The sequence below is a fragment of the Dermochelys coriacea genome, chromosome 10 (genome assembly GCF_009764565.3).
Source record: "Dermochelys coriacea isolate rDerCor1 chromosome 10, rDerCor1.pri.v4, whole genome shotgun sequence".
Lineage (NCBI taxonomy): Eukaryota > Metazoa > Chordata > Testudines > Dermochelyidae > Dermochelys > Dermochelys coriacea.
The window spans coordinates 69224851-69247088 of NC_050077.1; the positions used below are offsets into that span (position 1 = coordinate 69224851).

General features: G+C 44.6%; 1 protein-coding gene and 1 long non-coding RNA gene across 2 annotated transcripts in view; one reads left to right on the forward strand and one right to left on the reverse strand.

Annotated features, from left to right (window-relative positions):
• The window catches only part of IL16 (interleukin 16), a 49041-nt gene that overhangs the window by 15610 nt on the left and 11193 nt on the right, over window positions 1-22238 (reverse strand). The window contains exons 2-9 of the mRNA XM_043493619.1: window positions 16494-16602; window positions 13502-13644; window positions 10129-10239; window positions 7115-7229; window positions 4270-4343; window positions 3967-4183; window positions 2822-2939; window positions 240-372 (exon numbers count right to left, since the gene is read on the reverse strand). Coding sequence (XP_043349554.1) covers window positions 240-372; window positions 2822-2939; window positions 3967-4183; window positions 4270-4343; window positions 7115-7229; window positions 10129-10239; window positions 13502-13644; window positions 16494-16602 — 1020 coding nt within the window. The remainder of the gene's footprint in view (window positions 1-239; window positions 373-2821; window positions 2940-3966; window positions 4184-4269; window positions 4344-7114; window positions 7230-10128; window positions 10240-13501; window positions 13645-16493; window positions 16603-22238) is intronic.
• Window positions 12029-21989, forward strand: LOC122456044. Its single transcript, XR_006274661.1, has 3 exons — window positions 12029-12051; window positions 14752-14930; window positions 21283-21989. It is a non-coding gene; the product is annotated as an uncharacterized LOC122456044 (long non-coding RNA).

The following is a 22238-nucleotide window of genomic DNA, read 5'->3' on the forward strand; positions in this document are numbered from 1 at the left end:
AAGACACCCTCTTCACTGATCCTTGCACCTCATATATCTCTATACATAAGACAGCACACTATTTTGAATTTAAATATCTTGGGTTTGTACCTTATCCTATATCTTAGGTAAAACCAGAGGTACTGCATGGACATCAGCACATTATTTGCCAAACTGATTTATACCAATTCTGCTACGAGTATTAGTGTTAGTTTGTCAATATTTGCTTTATTCAGAATCAAAAAAATGTGGAATGCTACCTGTGGATCAGGGTGTCTGCTAATAATAATCTGCACAGCACCAGGACTGCAGTGGCTTAAAACAGCATAAACTTCATTAAGTGTCATATTTTGGACTGGTGCTTCATTAATTTCTATGATTTCATCTCCACACCTACAAAGAGATAAAAAAAAAATAATCCAGCAAGAGAAGCAGACTTTACATTGTTATTTCTAGCGTATTGTTCCCTCTTGACTGTGACTGTGCAAGAAACATACATTCATGTGGTTGAGCTTTGTTATGGTTGCAGATTAAATTAGTGTGTTTCACTGGGTCCCTTCCCTGAAAATGGAAAGGGAATCAGCACTGAGACATGACGTTTCCTCATTTGTGCATTCTCCGTGAATCTGAATTCTCTGCATTTTCCACTGTGCATGTTTTGTATTATAATGGCAGGACAGACAGAAAATGACACAGAAGGCTGGCCTGTTGTGTACTGTCTACACCCACAACTTCCTTCCCGCCTATAATGTAGCATTTCACTTCTTGTTTGTGAAAAGTCTACTACTTCTACTGAAAGGGCAGAAAGGACAATAACAGTGCTTGAGACAAGCTGGGTGAGGTAATATCTTTTACTGGACCTACTTCCAATGAATGATATGACCTCACCCACTTTGTCTCTCTAATATCCTGGGACCAACAACACCGCCACATAATACAGTGTCTGTCCTTTATGTTAAATGCAGAAGAGTAACTTTTTAATAATCAGCTTTTAGATACTAATTATTGGAAGCTCTGTCCACTGTTGAACTCTCAGTCTTTCCTAATGAAATTCCAACATGGCACAACTGGGTACTATCATGCCCTCTCTCCCCTCTGTCCCAAACACGCACATGGGTGCTGAGGGTTTCAACGTTTCAATTCAAATGTTGCAGAACTTGCAGCATTTTCAGCTGGGCTTCCAGGTACATTCAGGGTGCAGAACAGGTGTTAAAACAAAAATCCTTTGAGTTCTGCACAACTCTAAATACACACAATGTACCAGGTCCTCCTAACATTATTCTCTGGCAATGAAGCTCTCAAATCTGATGGGATAAATTTCTGTTGGTGCCAGACACAATAAAGCTGTATTTCTATCATACAGTTGGGGATAGAATTTGGGGAACATGTGCAAGACCCTCTGCAATGCCATCTGTACCTGGGAACACTCTGGGTGCACACAAGTACTGGGCAGGGGATGGGAAGAAAGGGGCAAGGCCAGTGGATCAGTGACTATACAGATCTTCTAGTCCTTTCTCCTGGAGCCAGAGATGAAAGTAAGCCGGTACACCTGGTACGGCATACTGGCAAGAGCTTCCCCAGGTGGCAATTTAAAGGGCCCGGGGTCCCAGAAGTGGCCCCTTAAAGTGCCACCAGAGCCCTGCTTCCGGAGTCCCGGGGTAGTGGCAGCGGCCAGGACCCCCAGGGCTCCAGTGGCGATTTAAAGGGCATGGGGCTCCGCTGCAGTAGCGGCGGCTGGGAGCCCCTGGCCCTTTAAATCCCCACCAGATCCCCGCCACTGCTATCCCAGGGCTTCGGCAGCAGGGCTCAGGCAGCGATTTAAAAGGCCTGGGGTTCCAGCCACCGCTACTGCCCTGGGCCCTTTAAATCTCTGCCAGCTCCGGCAGCAGGGCTCTGGCAGCAGTTTAAAGGGCCTGGGGCGGTAGCAGCGGCTGGACCCCTGGGTCCTTTAAATCACCGCCCGAGCCCCGCTGCTGGAGCCCTGGGGTAGTGGTGGCAGCTGGGACCCCCGAGACTCCATCGGCAATTTAAAGGGCCCAGGGCTCCACTGTGGTAGCAGCGGCTGGGAGCCCCTGGCCCTTTAAATCACTGCTGGAGCCCCCAGCCACCACTGCTACCACTACCACAGCCAGAGCCCGAGGCCCTTTAAATCTCAATTTAAAGGGCCCAGGACTCCAAAGGCCCCGCCTTTTCCAGTTGAGGCCACTCGCTTTCTGGTTGAGGCCATGCCCCCCTGCTCAGGACTCCAGCGTACCGGTAAGTCCTTTAAGTTATTTTCACCCCTGCCTGGAGCAGGGGAATAAACTGGTCCCAGAAATGATTCCTTCCATCCACCCCATCTGAAGGCCCAGATACTGCAAAGCTCATTTACTTGAACTTTGTGATGGAGAGAGGGCAGCATTTGGCCCCATGACAGACACTGTCAATATTTAAGTCAGTCTGAGTTTGATCCTCAGTGTTCTCATGTCTCTCTTTTCATTCTCAGTTCCTATTTTACTGGATTATATTCATAGATTATCAGGGTTGGAAGGGACCTCAGGAGGTCATCTAGTCCAACCCCCTGCTCAAAGCAGGATCAATCTCCCATTTTTGTCCCAGAACCGTAAATGGCCCCCTCAAGGATTGAACTCACAACCCTGGATTTAGCGGGCCAATGCTCAAACAACTGAGCTATCCCTTCCCCCATTCTTGCCAGCTCATCCCCGTTCCTGTATATTGCAATATTTAGACTCCTGCTTGGAGAGATGAGAGCTCCATCTGAGATGACAGAGCTTATCTGGCAGGGGAATGTGAAATTTTCATTCTGAGAGGTTCTTTGATAAAAAAAAAACATTCAACACACCTGAGCCTCCCATCCATATGAGCCACGGAGCCCGGTGAGAGGGAATGGATAAATATCCCGGAAATGCACTGGGAGTAAGGGACACTGCACAAGCCAATTCCTAGACCGACGCCAGCTTCTGAAAGGGTTCATCAAAAAGATGCATAAGAAATGTGAACACCAAAATAATTTGGGAGTACTGTTTCTAAACAGTGGCCGCAAAACACGCTTGTTGAAAACAGCCATATCCTTGCGGTTTTGCATTTTCCACAGGCAAATGCAGGGTTTTTTTGTATGTGTAAGGGAGGATGCACACAAATGTTGCTAGCCACATTTGAAAATTTAGTTCACACATTCATTGTTAGCATCTGGCAGATACAGTGCAATGCAGCTCTATTTTGCAAAGGCTCTCTCATGCAAACTGGATCCCAGATCATTTTACAATGAGAAATAATAACAGAGAGAGGGAGAAAAAATAAGACGGAAATGTGGTTGTGTGTAGCCTGAAATTGTTCTCTTTTTTGTTTTCTGTGCAAAACACCTTTAGATTTGTAAGAACTCTTCCCCTTTACAGAGACAGCAGCCATTGAGTTGATACAGAGTTGATGCAACCTATGCAAGAGACGAGTCACACTTATTTACTTTTATTCTTTGTTTTGGTGCATCCTGTCTTCTAAACTAAGTCATTCTTTCAATGTATGTGATTGCTTTTTGTGTATGGAAAAACACAGCAGTTAGGGGAAGAGACAAAAGAAATAGCTGTTTTACAAAGCCATGAATTTTCACACTGAAATAGAGAGTTTGTATAATTAAGAATTAGAGTTGTGTAATGTGCTTAATTAACTGAGTTTGAACACTCAGTGAGTGGTGTCTCAGAGGGATTTGCCTTGTAAGGGTGTGGGGAGAACTGAAAGTGTCAATCTAGTGCCTGAGTGGAACAGTGGGTGGAAATATGGTAGGCGAAAGATAACAATTGATAGATAGCTTGGCAGGATATCATGGTAGGCACTGAGTCTGTATTAGGTGAGTTGAAAAAAATAATCTGTGCAAGCAGGGGAGGAATTAGGACAGAGTGAGGACAAACATGCAGAAAGTAAATGAGCCATCAGTTTGTGAATCAATGTCTTGTTCCATGTATTCCTTGTTCAGTTTATTTTAGCACTTACCTTTGTTTAAGGAAACTTCCATTATGACCCTGTCATTGGGCTTTGTGGTGCTTAATGAGACGGCAGCACCATCTGAACTGAAAGAGCTGTTTTCCTTAGTTATCCGAGTGCTGGAGCTCAGAGACCGACATAAGTGCGACGATAGGTAGCTAGAGGCAGAATACGGGGTGCTAAGGCTTGTCCTGACTGTAAGGGTGAGGAGACCCTTTTTGGCCTGCTAGAAAATAAAAACAATGAGTGGGCTGAGCTCACGTGCACCTTTTGTGTAAAGACAGAAATTGTGCTATGAGGAGAGTGTGTAACCTTGAATTTTTGTAAAGCATCATAATGTGTTAATCCGTACATTGATTCTCCATTCAGTTCCAGAATTTCATCACCTGTTTTAAAAAGGAATAATTAAACTGTGTTACTAATTGCTATTACCGAATTGTGTGAGAGATAAATAGCCAAGAATGATCATGCAGTAATGCATGGAGATGAAACTATACCACTTATAGCACTGATTTCACTGGGACCAGATAGAGTCCTTCAGTGAAATTAAAATGCTGCTCTAAATATTATGTGCTCTAAATCAAATGTGTGAAAATTAAGTTAATGTTAGACTCCTCCCCGATACAGGAAATTATTGGATTTTTACATTTTTAGTATTGCCAACTCTTGCAGTTTTATCCTGACTAGATATTTTGGATTGGGGCTTTTTTCCCTGCTTCATGAAAAGATACAGTTGCCAACTGTCTAATCACACAAATCCAAACACCCTTGTCCCTGCCCCTTCCCAGAGGCATCGCTCCTACTCCAACCCTTCTCTGAGGCCCCACCCTGCTCACTTTATTTCCCCCACCCCAGTCGCTCGCTCTCCCCCACCCTCGCTCATTTTCACCGGAGTTGGGCAAGGGGTTGGGGTGCAGGAGGAGGTGCAGGCTCTGGGCTGGGGCCGAGGGATTCGGAGTGTGGGAGGGGACTCTGGCCTGAGCCTAGTGCAGGGAACTGGGATGCAGGAGGGGGTGCAGGGTGCAACCTCTGAGAGGGCATTTGCATGCTGGAGGGTGCTCAAGGCTAGGGCAGGGGATTGGGGTGTTGGAGGGGATGAGGGGTGCTGCAGGCTCTTGGAGGGAGTTTGGGTGCAGGACAGGGCTCCGGGCTGAGGCAGGGGATTGGGGTATGGGAGAGGGTGAGGGGTGCAGGCTCTGGCTGGATGGCACTTACCTTGGGCAGCTCCCAGTCGGTGTTGCAGTGGGCTAAGGCAGGCTCCCTAACTGCCCTGGCCCCATGCCACTCCTGGAAGCAGCCAGCACATCCCTGCAGCACATCCCTGCAGCCCCTGAGGTGGGGGGCAGAGGTCTCCACATGCTCCCTGAGTGCTGACTCTGCAGCTCCCATTGGCTGGGAAATGCGGCCAATGGGCACTGTGGGAGCAGAGCCTACCTTAATCCTATTGCACTGCTGACTGGGACGGGAGCTGCCCGACATAAGAGGGGTCAGGGGGCTCCATGCACTGCTCCCTCCATTGGCCACTCCTGGAAGTGGTAAGCATGTCCCTGCAGCCCCTGGAGGGGAAGGGAGGAGGCTCTGCAAGCTGCCCCTGCCTGCAGGCATCACCCCTGCAGCTCCAATTGGCCGGGAACTGCAGCCAATGGGAGCTGTGGAGTCGGTGCTTGGGGCACGGGCAGTGTGCGGAGACCCCTGCCCCCCTCCCCAGAGGCTGCAGGGACGTGCCGGCCACTTCAGGGAGCAGTGCAGAGCCAGGGCAGGTAGGGACCCTTGCCTTAGCCCCGCTGCGCCACTGGGCTGCCCACTCGCAATTTTTCCCTTTGTCAAAATGGTCACCATCTCCTTGTGCCACCCACAGGGCTGAAGCCAGCAAGATAGATAGAGTCTATCTGCTTGTGGCAATCAGGCTGTCCTTTATAAAGTTGGCTGCCACCTCCTGTTTTGAATGAGACTAAGGCCATTCCTACAGGCAAAATGACTACCATTTTATGGCTCAGGGGACTAGACAGGACATATGGATTGCAAGGGGCAGCAGAGACTCTGTAAAAAGTGGATGGGGGAGGGGAAGCAGGGCATTGGCGACAGCAGGTGGCAGATTTAGGTGTTCAGTGGGATGTCGGGGTGCAAAGGACAGTAACAGGGTGGGAGATGGAGAGATGGAATGGCAGCTTCCCTAGCTTGGGTTTAATGATGGGTACGGGGAGTCCTCTCCAAGCAGCCAGGGGAAGGCAGTGTCACCATGTTGCCAACTCTCATGAACTGATCATGAGACGCAGAATTTTGGCACCTGTTGGAGGACCTGTTGCAATGATGCCAGGAGCTCCTCCAATCCCATAATTTTCAGAGAGGGCATGTGGGCAGAGCTCTATACAAGAGCCTTGGAGCTGAGGACACAGACCTGCCCTGTCACTGAGCCCTGCCTTCATGTATAGCCCTAGAGCAGAGAGAGTGTCCTAGGGGAGGGGGAGTTGGGGAAGTGCTGCTGCTGGGTCCCAGACACAGATGTGTTGCTCTGAGGTCAGAGCACTAAGAGGAAATGGATGGCAGTTCCCCCAGTGAGGCTTGGGTAAATGGCCTCTCCATCTGAGCAGCCTGGGAGAGGCATGCATTTCTGTGGTCATTAAAGCTTGCCTTTTTCAGCTTGAAATGATCACATATCCACACTGGAAGAGGAGTAGAGGGAAGTCAAAAGAACGCTAAACAACATGATCAGATTTTTTTAAAAAAAAAACCCACCCTCCTGATTTTGTGGGGTCTGGCTGATTATTTTTGATCTCTTGAGGTTGGCAATACTGCAGGTGAATGGCTAAAAACTTTGAAATTTCATTGAAAAATGGGGGTTAGGGGGTAATCGCAAAAATATTTGATGTCCCCACTTCAGTTTTCTGCCTAGTTCTATTTACAGTGGCCAAAAAGGTAACTGAGTCACTAGCCTCTCTTCTGAGATTGTAAACAGAGGAGCCATGCCAATTAGAATGTGGATATTTGTCATGCAGGCGATTAAATTAAAATACCACCTCATTTCACAGCAGTCACCAAACAATCTTCAGGGAAAAACAACTTTCATTCACAACCAACCTGAGCTGGCTTTGACCCTTATGTCACCAATCCCACAAGCAATCCGATCCTCTTTTGTTTTACATTTTAAATGTCCTACCTTCTTGTAACCTTCCATCAGCAGCAGCAGCTCCACCTGGAAAGATGGTCTTTACATAGATACCAATGGGCCCATAAATGCTGTCCTTCCCTCCGACAATACTGAAGCCCAACCCCTAAATTATGAAAGAGAGTCAGAGAGAGAGAGAGAGTGAGACCATGTTTATTTCTCATAATGGTTATATTATTTTCCTTTCTGTACTAAGATGCTACATGGGCAATAAAAATTAGCAAAATTGTATGATGGACATTAATATGTTCATTACAAGATTTAAAAAAAAGGTGGATATAGTGATCCCCAACTTAAAATTTCAGTTAAATATCTTCTAAGTTCTTCTTTATAAAAGTCACAAACAATTAATTTGATACTATATATGCACTGCATTAGTAACATCTGATGATTAGAGCATAGGTTTAAGTTCCTACCACTAACATAATGTGTGGCCTTAGATGAGTCACTTAACCTCTTTTGTCTCAATTTCCCGACCCATAAAATGGAACTGATATTCACCTCAGAGGGATATGCTGAGACTTACTTCTGGGGGAATTCTGCAACACTGCTCACATGCAGAATTCATGTCTCCCACAGGTTTTTTTTCTCCACAGAAAATACATTCTGCCAGGGGTTGCCGTGGCACCAGAACAGAGGGAAGCCAGTTCACCAGCCACAGGGAGGCTGCCAATAGGGAGGACAAGAGGCTGCCTTTCTCGCAGCACCCTGCCTGTGGGACCAGGTGAGGAGGCGTAGGGTATGGTGGGAACAGACAAAGCAGGGCAGATGGGCCTGCTGGGGTTCTGGGATTCTGAAGGGGTAGCTGCGGGGGACATACTGGGGCAGAGGATGAATGTGAATAGGAGTGCAGGATCATGAGAGCATGGGGGTGGCTGAGTGTGGGTGCAGGGACAATGGAGGCGGGAGGTGCACAGGGGGATGGTTGAGTGGTGGTGCAGGGACACATGAAGATGGGGGAGGGGTGCATGGGGATTGAGGAGTGGGGGGCAGAGGTTGCATGGGGGCAGAGGGACACATATAACAGGGGGAGGAGGATGCAGGGCCACATGGAGATGTGGAGAGAGGGTGGTTGAGTGGGGATGCAGGGACACATGGGGATGGGGGAAGATGTGCTTTACTGAATGAGAGAGGCTAGGGGTCAGACAGGATCTGCATGGGGGAAGCGCCCCAACTCCCTAACAATCTCCCCCCTCCCCAAAAAAACCCTGTTCCATACTTCTCCAACTCACATCCAACAACCCTCCAGGTTCACTCCAGGCTCCTTCCCAGCAATTACTTCCCTCTCCCTCAGCACCTCCATTACCCCTGAGTTCCTCAAACCCTTTGCACTGCTTCTGAGGTGGGAGGGAAATATGTTTTATTATTGTAGTTTAAATGAATTATTACTCAAAGTTTTGTATTAATATGCCTAGTAAGGAAACTATTTGTCAAAAAAAATTGAATTTTTGAATCTTTTTTGTTATCTCTGTTATCTCTTTTTTGTTATAGACTTACTTGACAGGCATTTTGAAATAAATTGAAATTGGTGTGATTATATTGTATTATTTTGACCAAAACAATAAGCAGAATTTTGCAAAATTTTAAAATGTTGTGCCCAGAATTTTTAATTTTTTGGCACAGAATTCCCCCAGGAGTAGAGACTGTACTTAATTACTATTTGTAAATCAACTGGAAATCCATGGATGAAAAGTGCTATAGAAGTGCAAAGTATTACACACAATGGGGCCCTGATACATGACTAGGGCCCCTAGGTGCTACCGTAATACAGATGATGATAATAATAATTTATTTTATTGAATTCCACAGAGGGACTTTCTGATAGTAGTCACTACATCTGTAATAGACATTGTTATTTAGAAAAAGATCTTAATTAGAGAATTTACAGGCCTAAAAGGCTTCTGTTTAAGTTCTAGCTTCCATATTTTATGCATCCCAGTTACAAATGAAAATCAGTCAAAAAATAATCACACATGCTAATACAAATGTGTGGCCAGACAGAGAGCAAAAACAACCCTTTGGCATTTTTATTTGTAAGAGTGATAGCAATTGCCTTCTCTCTGTCTTGCTAGATATGGTTTGTGTAAATCTAAGTTTTGTTTTTGTGCATGTGTACATGATTTTACCGAGGGTCTTGCTTATGTAACTATGCTTTATCACCGACTGCATCTTGTGGAGTTTCCTGGCTTAACAAATCAGGATGATGCAAGCTGCAAAGCACAGTTTAACTAGATGATATAAACAAAGTTGGTAATACGTTGCCACAGAGAACATGCTCTAGCTACTGTGCACACATGCAATTCCCATTAGCCTCAATGGCAGATATGCACGTGCATGGAGAGTGAGTCCTCACTTAGAGTACAGTAGATGTGCTATGAAATACTGCAAAATCCGAATCGAGCTGAAGACAAATTGCACTAAAGAGCCAATCCTGCAAGGTGCTGAATTCCCTCAATTCCTTTTAAGTCAGCACCTGACAGGATAGAGTTCAGCTGTAATCTTGCTGTGTGAATGTTTGGTGTTTGTGAAAGGTAACAAATCAAAAGGTTCTGGAGGCTGCAGTCCTTTATTTACCTGGAGGTTAGATACGGCACAGGCAGTGCATTCTTCCCCACACTGCCAGTCCACCACTGTCTGTCAGCTCTAACTTGGAGGGAGCATCTCTAGAAGGGAGAGGCTAATTCAGTCTCCAGACCCCATTCAGTCAGTGCCCCTGGTTGTTAAGAAGGATACCAGTGAATGTCAGCTGTTGGTGGTGATTGTGTCCATTAGGAACTGGCCTGTGACCACCAACACACGACACAGACCACCAAACCGTCAGCAGAGGATGGTGATTTTTAGTCACTGGCTGCCCAGGCCCAGATTGGAACTGGCAACCCAGAGGTGAAAAGCTCCCTGTCCCGTTACCAGTCTCCCTGCACCATTCGCTCCCCATTGGATATGTACCTTTATACTGGGGAAGGTGAGTAGTGTTCTGTTTATAGTAATATACACAAGCATCTCACCTTCCCTTGGCCTTTCATCAAAACAATGTTTGATATTACGGAAGCCTGTGAGCCACAAGATGTATGCGTTAACTGAGCAGTGCTCAGTGATCTACAGGGTCTTGAAACAGCCTGCAAAGAGAAAAATAGTTTTAATGCAGTGCCAGGCATTTGTTGTACATACCAGATGAATGTGTGCAATTGCTCTGTGAGAGTATAGTCTTCATGGAACAACAGAGATCCCACAGGCAGAATGTGTTGGGTTTTAAAATGTTTGTTTGCATGATTCAGACAGCTCATTTCTCCTGGACCCAATGGGCTACAAAATTGTCTGGAACATGTCCTGGTACTTTGGTCTTTTTTCAGATGCATAGGATATTCAGCTAAAACCCTGAGGTCCTTGTAGACTATGGGCTTCATTCTGAACTTGCTTAAATCATTTCTATGCTTGTCTAGCTACTGTGATCCAACCAGATTTAGAATCTAGACCCTAGAAGTACTCTCTCATATTTGAGTCATATTATTTGTGTTGGCATTTGATATTCCCATGCCCAATTTATGTGGTTGCACATTTGGGTCACGACAAGCACTGTTATGTAAGGGCCTGAGTACAGCAGTGTGAATCCAAATCATCTCTGGATTTCTATTCTTATTATTTATTGCTATTACTCAAAGCTCTAGTCATAGACCAGGACCCCACTGTGCAATCCTGACTTTGCCATTGACTAGCTCTATATCCTTGTCATCATTTTTCTGCCCATTTCCTTTGTCATCAAAGGGTGAAAATAATATAAACTGTTACCCATAGCATTTTGTTGTTGTACATTATTAATTAATGCCACTATAAGTGCTTCAAAGATGTAAACAGCTACATCCTGTGATTAAGTAGTAGTACAGAATTCTTCCAGTGAAAGAAGTAGTTCCGTTTTGCTTGGATATATTCAGTGAGAAGCTGATAACCAATTTTCAAGTAGTCTGCTTCCCTCAGTTTAATAGATGGTGGATTTCTTAATTTGTTTCCAGCCCATCAGGCATGACCAGTTTTAATATGAGTCTGTATCTGTAGTGATATACATGTAAGCAGGGTCTGAATGAGCTCTCCCCAGTTCATTGCTGGATGTCAGGGTAGCAAGACATAAGGGGCAGACCATATTTGTACAGACACACCTACTCTGCCTAGGTGTTCAGCAGACAGAGCTGCTTTGCCAAAGTGATCAATTTTGGCAGGTTTGGGGTTACAACCCACGCTGAATGCAGGGGTATCCTTATTGTATGAGTAAAGGGCAGCAGAACTTAGTACTGTATGCCTTGACTGAACCTTTCTTGCTAAGCAGGCAGTAGGGATGCAAATCCCAGTAAAGATGAGAGCGGATGGGGACTGGTGCTCCTACCTGGTGGTGTGCGCTCTGCCTAAAGAGTCCTAGGCTCCATTTGACCCTCCCCTCTCCAGTGTTTAAAGACAAAGCGGATTGGACTTGACTGAGAGGCCTTGTTTCTGTTCAGTGATTATTAGAGCTGAAACTGCTGATGAGCAGGTCTAGGAGCTAAGCTTTGGATGTGGGGTGGGCACAGTGTGGCAGTGAAAGACAATGAAGAGGGAGCAGCACCCAGGTTCCCAGTTACCCAGTGAAATCACTGAGAGCAGGACTACGTTGGGGGACCCCAGAACACGGCAAGCCGCAGTGGCAGTGACAGCAGTGGCAGAGATGAGTGGTGGTAGAGGTGGCAGCAAGCGGCCAGTGATGGCAGAGGTAACAGCGGCAGCAAGCAGCAAGCCGTGGCAGCAATAGCAGCGGTAGTGAGCCAGCTAAAGAGGCAGCAGCAGCAGCTAGGGCATGGCTTGGTGCCCTGCCTCCCCCTCCCCTCCCACACCATGGGTGGTGGATAGACCCATGTGAACGCACCTCTGAACTCCGTGTCTTTGCTGACTAAGGACAACCAACTGTGAGTGGGGAGCAGCGGAGGGAAGGGGGAAGGGCGCATTGAAGGGACGTATGTTCGTTCATTGGAGTGTCACATCATGCGATGGGAAACTGATGCAAAGGACACCGCTCAACGTACTGGGGGTGGGTGTTTGTTTATGGCTACATGCTTTTGAGCGGTGGTTGGGGTGTTTTCTCATATGGTTGGTTCCCTTTTCTTTTTAATACAAGTTTTTCTTTTGTTATACACAGACTCAGTGCTTGCAACTGGGGTGGTATTGCCTCTTAGCAGTGCCCAGGGATGGTGTTTAGTTTTCTCAGATTACTGGGTGGGGACTTAAGCCACTTCTGTTTTGTATTGTTCAGAGGAACCCCTAGACATTGAACCTTGTTTCTGCCAACTCTTGCTGGCAGAAAGGTCACATACATAATGAAGACTTCCTATATGAACATTAGCACAAAGCTTATTTAAGCACTGAATCAAGTTATTATCTAATGCTAAGTATGCATGAAGTTCAGCAGGGCCAGAAGCATCTGCAGGGAAGCTCAGAGTTCTGATTTTCTACAAATTTGTTTATGCAGCAATGTGAAACTAACAGCTGAATGAGGATCTAATGTATGGAACACCCATCAAGCATTCAGCTTCTGCATATGTCAGGAAATGAGGCTTGAAAGTACATGAGAATAAGCTTATTCGTGCAGTATCAAGAGAGAGTTAAGAATGTGAATATCTGGGAGACGGCTGTGTAATGCCAAAAATATACTCAGTGAAAGGTACATCTCCGTCAAAACCCTGGGCTGTAGCCCATCTTCCATTAGGGATCTGAGATATGTGCAAGTTTATACACAGTTTGTTGAAACTCATGCCCCTAAGGAAGGGCCTGTGTAAAGCTCTTCAAGGTGCAGAAGCATTGCAATTTCTATATGTGGCCAGCAGGGTGGATCAGCCATTCAGGGGGCCTCTTCTGCTGTCACAGTGGCCGTGCTCTCTCCTACTACAAATAGGTGAGAGGGCTATGGGGGTGACCAAGGGAAGGGACAACAGCATCCATTCTCCTGTGGATCCATTGTAGCTGGAAAACGTGCATAGGGGATGATCAGGAGCAGCAGCTGCTGGAGAAAGGACAATGGAGGGGCTCTGCTGTCATAGAGCCTTTCCTCCATCTCTGGACCTGCACCTCACACAGTCAATTCAGTGTGGCTTTGTGCAGGTGTGGGGGGGAGGGGAGAGTAGGCAGAAAATTCACCATCGGGAGGGCATCCCTTTCACTTGGGATGACCCGCTGGCAGGGAGCATGGCTGGAGCGACTGAGAGATGCACTGATTCACTGTATCCCTTGTGCAGTCTCCAGTGGCAGGGCCCCTAAGGCAGGAAAGCTTTGGCAAGAAAACTAAGTGCAACTTAGCTGGAGTGTTCTTGTTGAGCCTGATGAATGTAACTTTCTAGTGGTGTGATTTCCTGTTGCACTTACCGGACCTCTTCCTACCGAACAGTCTAGCTGCTGAGAGAGTGACTTCCGGTTACTGTAAAGAGAATTGGGCTGTCTGTCTCTATACGCTGTTGATTTCTTTGTCACTGGATAGTCAATTTCCCCTATCCAGTAAGGATTTACACCTACAGGAGACAGAAGGCATGACATTGTATTTTTCATGACCATTAGCTTCAAACACTTCTGCATCAAACACTTGACTTAATAAATTCCATTTAGAAAGATTTTTCAAGTTGTAAATATAACTGCCCCAGGCAGTGATGGGATTCCCTGAGCCACCATTAAGAACCAAACCTCACAAGCTTCAGTTGCACCCAGTGACTTTACACTATCAACTGCTGGGCACACACAGCTAATAGAGAGAGTTCTGCACGGCAGACACATGGGGCCTTGTTCAAAGACTGCCTGCTGCACATACATTCCATTCACTTTTATGCACAAGCTTCTGCATCCATAAACCTCTCCCTCCATATCAAGGGCTCGTTACAAGGGAGCATCTTAATTGCATCACATGATGCACTGAGAGCAAAATCAAATTACCCCGAAGTAAAGAAGACAGATACAGTTATCACAGAATCAAAGGGGATACAGATGAAAAGACCTGTTAGCTGAGCCAATTCCTCCTTCTGCCAATGCAGGGTGAGACTATTATACGCATTTCCCCACTTTCCTTGAAAGACTATTCCACAACCTAACAGACTTCACTCTTCGGCAGACTTTTTTTAGTAGATACAGGTTTTCAAAAGACACTAGGCTGGCTGTGTATTTTTTTCCACAGCAAAATCCTGGGCGAAAGGTTGTGGAAATCTGCCCATTGGTGCACCGTGTCTACACGGCTCTGCTCCATTGAGGGACTTGCACCCAGCCTGTGCTACCACAGTGGTGCTGGCCAAGTTGTGGGGGGAGGAGAGAAAGGAGGGGATGTGCTGACTCTGCAAATCCCTAGGGCAGCCTCTGCCAGTGTGGGATCCTATGAAGCCCTGACTGCAAATTCAAGCTCCATCCTTGGGAGAAGCAGCTGAGAAGGACAGCGGTGCAGACACTACCTACACTTCCCCAGGGGTGAGACCCTCCAGGACACAGCAACCCCAGCTGTCTTAGAAGGGGGTAATCAGGCCCAACCACCTAATGCTAGACTATGTGTCCACAAAGGGGTTCTGCTGGCATAAGCTATGAGGAGGAAGATCAGGCAGCTTGTACTTGGATAACGATGGCATTTCTATCTGTTACAGGCTTTCACAGTTTGAATCACTGGAGTATACTTCTGTTCATGTCACCTATGCCAAACAATCATAGGAGGCCAGAACCTGATCCAGGCTTTCTGGCTATAATAAACTGCTGCATCAATGACCACCCTCTGGCCTATGCCATGTCTAGTAGAAGGAATATGCAGTGCTGGGGGACTGGGCAGGTAATTCACCTGTTTAAAATTTTAACATGCTGACATACAGAGTATAGGATTGGGTTTTCTGGCTCTGCCCTGTTTCACTACTGCTACCCTTGCTATATTGTTTCTATGCTTCACCTATCCTGGTATACAGGCACATCTGATAAGGATTTCATTTTATTACAAGCTATTTCAGCTATTGCACCGCCTCATAAAGTTTCTTTTCTGTCTGTTTATATCTATCTTTGCATTTCCAGTGCGCCCATTGCTACGGTATCTGGGCAAAAGTGAAACGTCTCCTAGAGACTCAGCTAAGTTGTTAGTTTTAACTGTTTCACTCGAAAGGCCATGTTGATTACATTCAATGGAAAACAGACAACTGCATTGTGAATAATCATCTCCATATGACAAATATTTTACCAATGAAGCACAAAGTAAACTGAAAGGGCTCATTATTTGGGGAACATGTATCACTAATCTGTACATTTGATTAGAGAATAGATACTGTACTCAGCCCATCTGAGTATCCCGGAACATTATTATTTTTGTTTCCAGGAATTACAACCAGAAAGGGAGAGAACATCATAATGTAGTTCATAAACTTTATGTCCAGATGTCTCATTTAATGCAAACATTTAACATAGCCTAACACTAAAACTACAGCACAGAAATTAACACTGAGTTAAAGCGACATTCCCAACATAAAACTGATACATTTTAAAATGTCACTGCCCCTATTACTAACAACACTTGAGAGTATGGAAATATAAATAATTTTAAAGATCTAATATATTTCTCAGCATTTATGCTGCTTGTTTCCTTTTTGCATTTTTACTCATTCTCTCCAAGGGATCTTCAAAATTGAACCTACAAATCAGCTCATGTACATCTTTGCACATAAACACAGTGGATGAAATCCCAATCCTACAGAAGTTAATGGGAGTTTTGGCATTATCTTCAGTGGAGCCAGGATTTCACTTGTGTACCAGCATACATCAAAATGTCAGATACACTGTGTGTATGTGTGTGTGCAAATAGCTACACAATGAAATAGGTGTGCCCATATTTGTGATTACAAATCTGGGAGGCACACTTGTAAATGTTACCCATATTAAAGACGTGTTTATAGTCAGTTGCAATACCTTCTTCTCAAGTATTGGTATATGTTGCCTTTGGGAATGATAACACTTAAGAGGAATGTTTAAATTAAAAATGATTTTTTTAAATTACAAAAGTATTTTTGTTAATGTTAATTTTAGTAAAAATCAACCAAAGCTTTCCCCCACAAAAAAATAGTGTGAACCAATTCAGAGTACCTTTAAAATATGCAAAATGGTGTGCATATGTAAGTATATACATAATTTTTATGTACAGGGATCATGACTGATAAGAATGCATGGAGATCTGAATCCATTCTTTAATATTAGCTTTTCATGTACCATGAGTCTTACAGAAGAAACTTTAGTTAAAACCCTCCGGAGTAAGGCTTGGCAAAAAAAGCTGTTTCTTTCAACATCATATCATAACCTGAGAAAGTTTCATGCATTTAAATTTCCCAAGAGAATATATTTCCTCTTAGAAACTTACTGGTTGAATTACTGCGAGTCCTTTGGCAGCTGGCTTTAGAGTGCAGAAAACAATTAGTTTGTATTTCCATTTTAACAGGCCTTTCATTACAGACACCTGTTGAGGATTCCTGAAAAGAGACCCAGAATATTTTAAATACAAATCTGACCAGCTATGTTTTTACTGAGAGTGCTAATCACTTCACTAAGTGCAACAACAAAAACATGGAAGTTAATCTCAATTTTCAAAAAAAATTCTCACAATTTAGTTTGCACAGACTTCAGCCTGGATTTTAACTTGTATCTCAGAACTTGGGGAGGAGAGCAGTTTATCTGGCATAAATGGAATGATAAGGGATGGTGGTTCTAAATTATTTGTTTGATCACGTTTCTTTCAAAACATCAGAAGTAATTGTAACTTACGTAATAACAGGTTTCAGAGTAGCAGCCGTGTTAGTCTGTATTCGCAAAAAGAAAAAGAGTACTTGTGGCACCTTCGAGACTAACAAATTTATTTGAGTGTAAGCTTTCGTGAGCTACAGCTCACTTCATCAGATGCATTTGGTGGAAAATACAGTGGGGAGATTTATATACACACACAGAGAACATGAAACAATGGGGTTTATCATACACACTGTAAGGAGAGTGATCACTTAAGATGAGCCATCACCAGCAGCGGGGGGGGGGCAGGAGGAAAACCTTTCATGGTGACAAGCAAGATGGGCCATTTCCAGCAGCTAACAAGAACATCTGAGGAACAGTAGGGGGTGGGGTGGGGGGGGAGAAATAACATGGGGAAATAGTTTTACTTTGTGTAATGACTCATCCATTCCCAGTCTCTATTCAAGCCTAAGTTAATTGTATCCAGTTTGCAAATTAAACTACTACATGCCACAAGGGGCCACAACAGTGGTTCCCGTAACCCACCCAGCAATATTGTTAATCTATCCAACTATACTCTTAACCCAGCAGAAGAATCTGTCCTATCGCGGGGCCTCTCCTTTTGCCCCTCCACCCCCACGAACATGATGCAGTTCAGTGGTGACCTACAATCCTATTTTCGACGTCTCCGACTCAAGGAATATTTCCAACACACCTCTGACCAACATATTAACCCACAGAGACCTTCCTACCAACACTACAAAAAGAAGGATTCTGGGTGGACTCCTCCTGAAGGTCAAAACAGCAGACTGGACTTCTACATAGAGAGCTTCCGCCGACGTGCACGGGCTGAAATTGTGGAAAAGCAGCATCACTTGCCCCATAACCTCAGCCGTGCAGAACACAATGCCATCCACAGCCTCAGAAACAACTCTGACATCATAATCAAAAAGGCTGACAAAGGAGGTGCTATCGTCATCATGAATAGGTCAGAGTATGAACAAGAGGCTACTAGGCAGCTCTCCAACACCACTTTCTACAAGCCATTACCCTCTGATCCCACTGAGAGTTACCAAAAGAAACTACAGCATTTGCTCAAGAAACTCCCTGAAAAAGCAAAAGATCAAATCCGCACAGACACACCCCTAGAACCTCAACCTGGGGTTTTCTATCTGCTACCCAAGATCCATAAACCTGGAAATCCTGGACGCCCCATCATCTCAGGCATTGGCACCCTGACAGCAGGATTGTCTGGCTATGTAGACTCCCTCCTCAGGCCCTACGTTACCAGCACTCCCAGTTATCTTCGAGACACCACTGACTTCCTGAGGAAACTACAATCCATTGTTGATCTTCCTAAAAAACACCATCCTAGCCACTATGGATGTAGAAGCCTCTACACCAACATTCCACACAAAGATGGACTACAAGCCGTCAGGAACAGTATCCCCGATAATGTCACGGCTAATCTGGTGGCTGAACTTTGTGACTTTGTCCTCACCCATAACTATTTCACATTTGGGGACAATGTATACCTTCAAATCAGCGGCACTGCGATGGGTACCCGCATGGCCCCACAGTATGCCAACATTTTTATGGGTGACTTAGAACAACGCTTCCTCAGCTCTCGTCCCCTAATGCCCCTACTCTACTTGTGCTACATTGATGACATCTTCATCATCTGGACCCATGGAAAAGAAGCCCTTGAGGAATTCCACCATGATTTCAACAATTTCCATCCCACCATCAACCTCAGCCTGGACCAGTCCACACAAGAGATCCACTTCCTGGACACTACGGTGCTAATAAGCGATGGTCACATAACCACCACCCTATATCGGAAACCTACTGACCGCTATTCCTACCTACATGCCTCTAGCTTTCATCCAGATCATACCACACGATCCACTGTCTACAGCCAAGCTCTACGATATAACCGCATTTGCTCCAACCCCTCAGACAGAGACAAACACCTACAAGATCTCTATCATGCATTCTTACAACTACAGTACCCACCTTCTGAAGTGAAGAAACAGATTGACAGAGCCAGAAGAGTACCCAGAAGTCACCTACTACAGGACAGGCCCAACAAAGAAAATAACAGAACGCCACTAGCCATCACCTTCAGCCCCCAACTAAAACCTCTCCAACACATCATCAAGGATCTACAACCTATCCTGAAGGACGACCCATCACTCTCACAGATCTTGGGAGACAATCCAGTCCTTGCTTACAGACAGCCCCCCAACGTGAAGCAAATACTCACCAGCAACCACACACCATACAACAGAACCACTAACCCAGGAACCTATCCTTGCAACAAAGCCCGTTGCCAACTCTGTCCACATATCTATTCAGGGGATACCATCATAGGGCCTAATCACATCAGCCACACTATCAGAGGCTCGTTCACCTGCGCATCTACCAATGTGATATATGCCATCATGTGCCAGCAATGCCCCTCTGCCATGTACATTGGCCAAACTGGACAGTCTCTACGTAAAAGAATGAATGGACACAAATCAGATGTCAAGAATTATAACATTCAAAAACCAGTTGGAGAACACTTCAATCTCTCTGGTCACTCGATCACAGACCTAAGAGTGGCTATACTTCAACAAAAAAGCTTCAAAAACAGACTCCAACGAGAGACTGCTGAATTGGAATTAATTTGCAAACTGGATACAATTAACTTAGGCTTGAATAGAGACTGGGAATGGATGAGTCATTACACAAAGTAAAACTATTTCCCCATGTTATTTCTCCCCCCCACCCCACCCCCCACTGTTCCTCAGATGTTCTTATTAACTGCTGGAAATGGTCTACCTTGCTTGTCACCATGAAAGGTTTTCCTCCTTCCCCCCTCCACTGCTGGTGATGGCTCATCTTAAGTGATCACTCTCCTTACAGTGTGTATGATAAACCCCATTGTTTCATGTTCTCTGTGTGTGTATATAAATCTCCCCACTGTATTTTCCACCAAATGCATCCGATGAAGTGAGCTGTAGCTCACGAAAGCTTACGCTCAAATAAATTTGTTAGTCTCTAAGGTGCCACAAGTACTCTTTTTATTTTTGTAACTTACCTGAGGACTAGTATGGAAATACATGAAGTTTAGAAGTTACATTCAGGATTCTAAGTAAAAAATGAGTCTATCTCCCTCTTCTTCCCCCACCCGCAACAGACTTACAAGAATATTTTCATTTCTTGGTAACTCTAGATATGCTGGTCTAAATATCAGATGTGACTAGTGGTTTGATTTTAAAGGGCCCTGATTTTTGGAGGGTAGATGATTAGCACTTTCTGAGAATCGGGCCCGTTCAAGGAGTTCCAAGATAGGCACCCAAAATCACTTTTGAAAATGGTGGCCACTGTGTTCAGCATTTATAAGCTTTCAATTAAACAAATTTGTCCAAAATAGTTTGGGAATTTAATGGGAAAAGTAAATGATTACACCCAACTAGGAACCCCACTCTAAGCATACTTTAAAAATAAGAAGTTTCGTCCGTCTATAGATCTAGGCAATGCAATTTATTGCAATTAATAGGATGTACTGAGCCCTATCAGTTCTAAAAGAATGATAACTGTTGGCAGTGTAATCATACTATAAAAGGGTACTAATTGCATGGAAAAACCTCTCTCAGTTAAATCATTGGGGAAATAGCTATGATAAAATCACATGTATGTAACAAACTATCACTTTGCATAAAAAGCCAACCAAGTTTTATTCAAGAGAATCTTGCAGGGGTTGAGGAGGCCACAAAATAGGAGCAGGGTCTATATGTCATAAGATGTTGAGGGCCAACAACAAGATGTAACTTACTTCTTGAAGTCTAGTTTTAGTAGAGCTGTTTGGCGGTATCCTATCACAGTGAGCCACTGAATGATAACGTTCCTCTTCAGCAGCAAGTGGCGCCATTGCCAAATCATAAAAAAATACATCCTCTTTCCAGCCTGCTTCCCCTAGTGAATTCTTTAGAATAAGAAGTACAAAGAAGAGTCTGAAGGGTGCATTGTGAAACTGATTTTATAGGTTTTGGCTAAGCAGCCGGTTCCAGAATCTCATTTCCAAAATGTTTTCTGTTAACTTTTAGTTTTATTTTTCAGCCAACATATTGTATGTTTTAAAGTGCACAGTGGGACCTAACCAGGCTGAAGCTATTGGCTGCTACCACAATATAAATGTTAAATATAGTCTGCCTTATAAAACATAAGTCCTCTTTGATTTTGAAAGGAAAAAGAAATAAACCCCTGATTAGAATCTAACAGACCTCATGGTGATAGACAATGTACAGTATGAAGATGCTAAAAAGAGGCACACTCTGGACAGGACTGCAGACTTCAGTTCTCATTTCTCTAACTAAGCCTGTACTAGCTACGTGAGTTTCTTGGGCTCTAGATAACTGAACTTTTTTTTCGTTTACTTTTAGGTCCCAATCCTGCAATGAACACCTGCGTGAACACCATTGACTTCAAAGGAGCTCCATGCAGATGCAAGACTGGGAAGCACCTCCATGGAACTCACTGCAGGAATGTACCTTAGGGCTTGTCTACACAGTGCTTCAGTCTGTAATAGCAGGGTATAAATTCTAGTGTGCACTAGTATGTTGCACACTAATTGCCCAGGTGGACCCTGCTGGCGCACACTAAAAGTTCCCTAGTCCGCATTAATGTAGTCCCATTTCAAACACTACTATCTTAATGTGCACTAGACTGTGTCCAGTACCGTCTGTCTTCATGTAATTTTTGCCTACATGCTATTTGCTTTTATCAGAAAGTGAATGCCCTGTCCAATCATTTATTCTGAGTCTCTCCTACAAATTATGAAAGTAGGGTTTTAATTTAAATGAATGCATATATGTAAAATGTAACAAAGCCTCTGACTTCCTTTTTTTTTTAATGACTTTACTATATGACAGATTATTGGGAGAGCAGCAAGGACTAAATTAGGGAAATACAACCGGCACCACTCAGATGTGTGCTTGTGGGTAGGTTAAAACCATGAGATCTGGATCCAAATGGTCCACCCACAAAATATCAAAGGGCTTCCACTGAAAAAGGGCTTGTTTGTAATATTCCTGCCTCTCTGTCCTGTTAATGCTACCTCGTGCTCTCTGATCCCCATTGCAAATCCTAGCACTCTCCAATCATAGAATATCGAGTTGGAAGGGACCTCAGAAGATCATCTAGTCTAACCCCCTGCTTAAAGCAGGAGGGATCCCCAATTTTTTTTGCTCTAAATGGCCCCCTCAAGAATTGAACTTACAACCCTGGGTTTAGCAGGCCAATGCTCAAACCACTAAGCTATTCCTCCCCCACTAAGCTATTCCTCCTCCCACTCTGTAGCAGTGGGTCCCACAGCTATAGAGCCTTGGATCCAAACTTG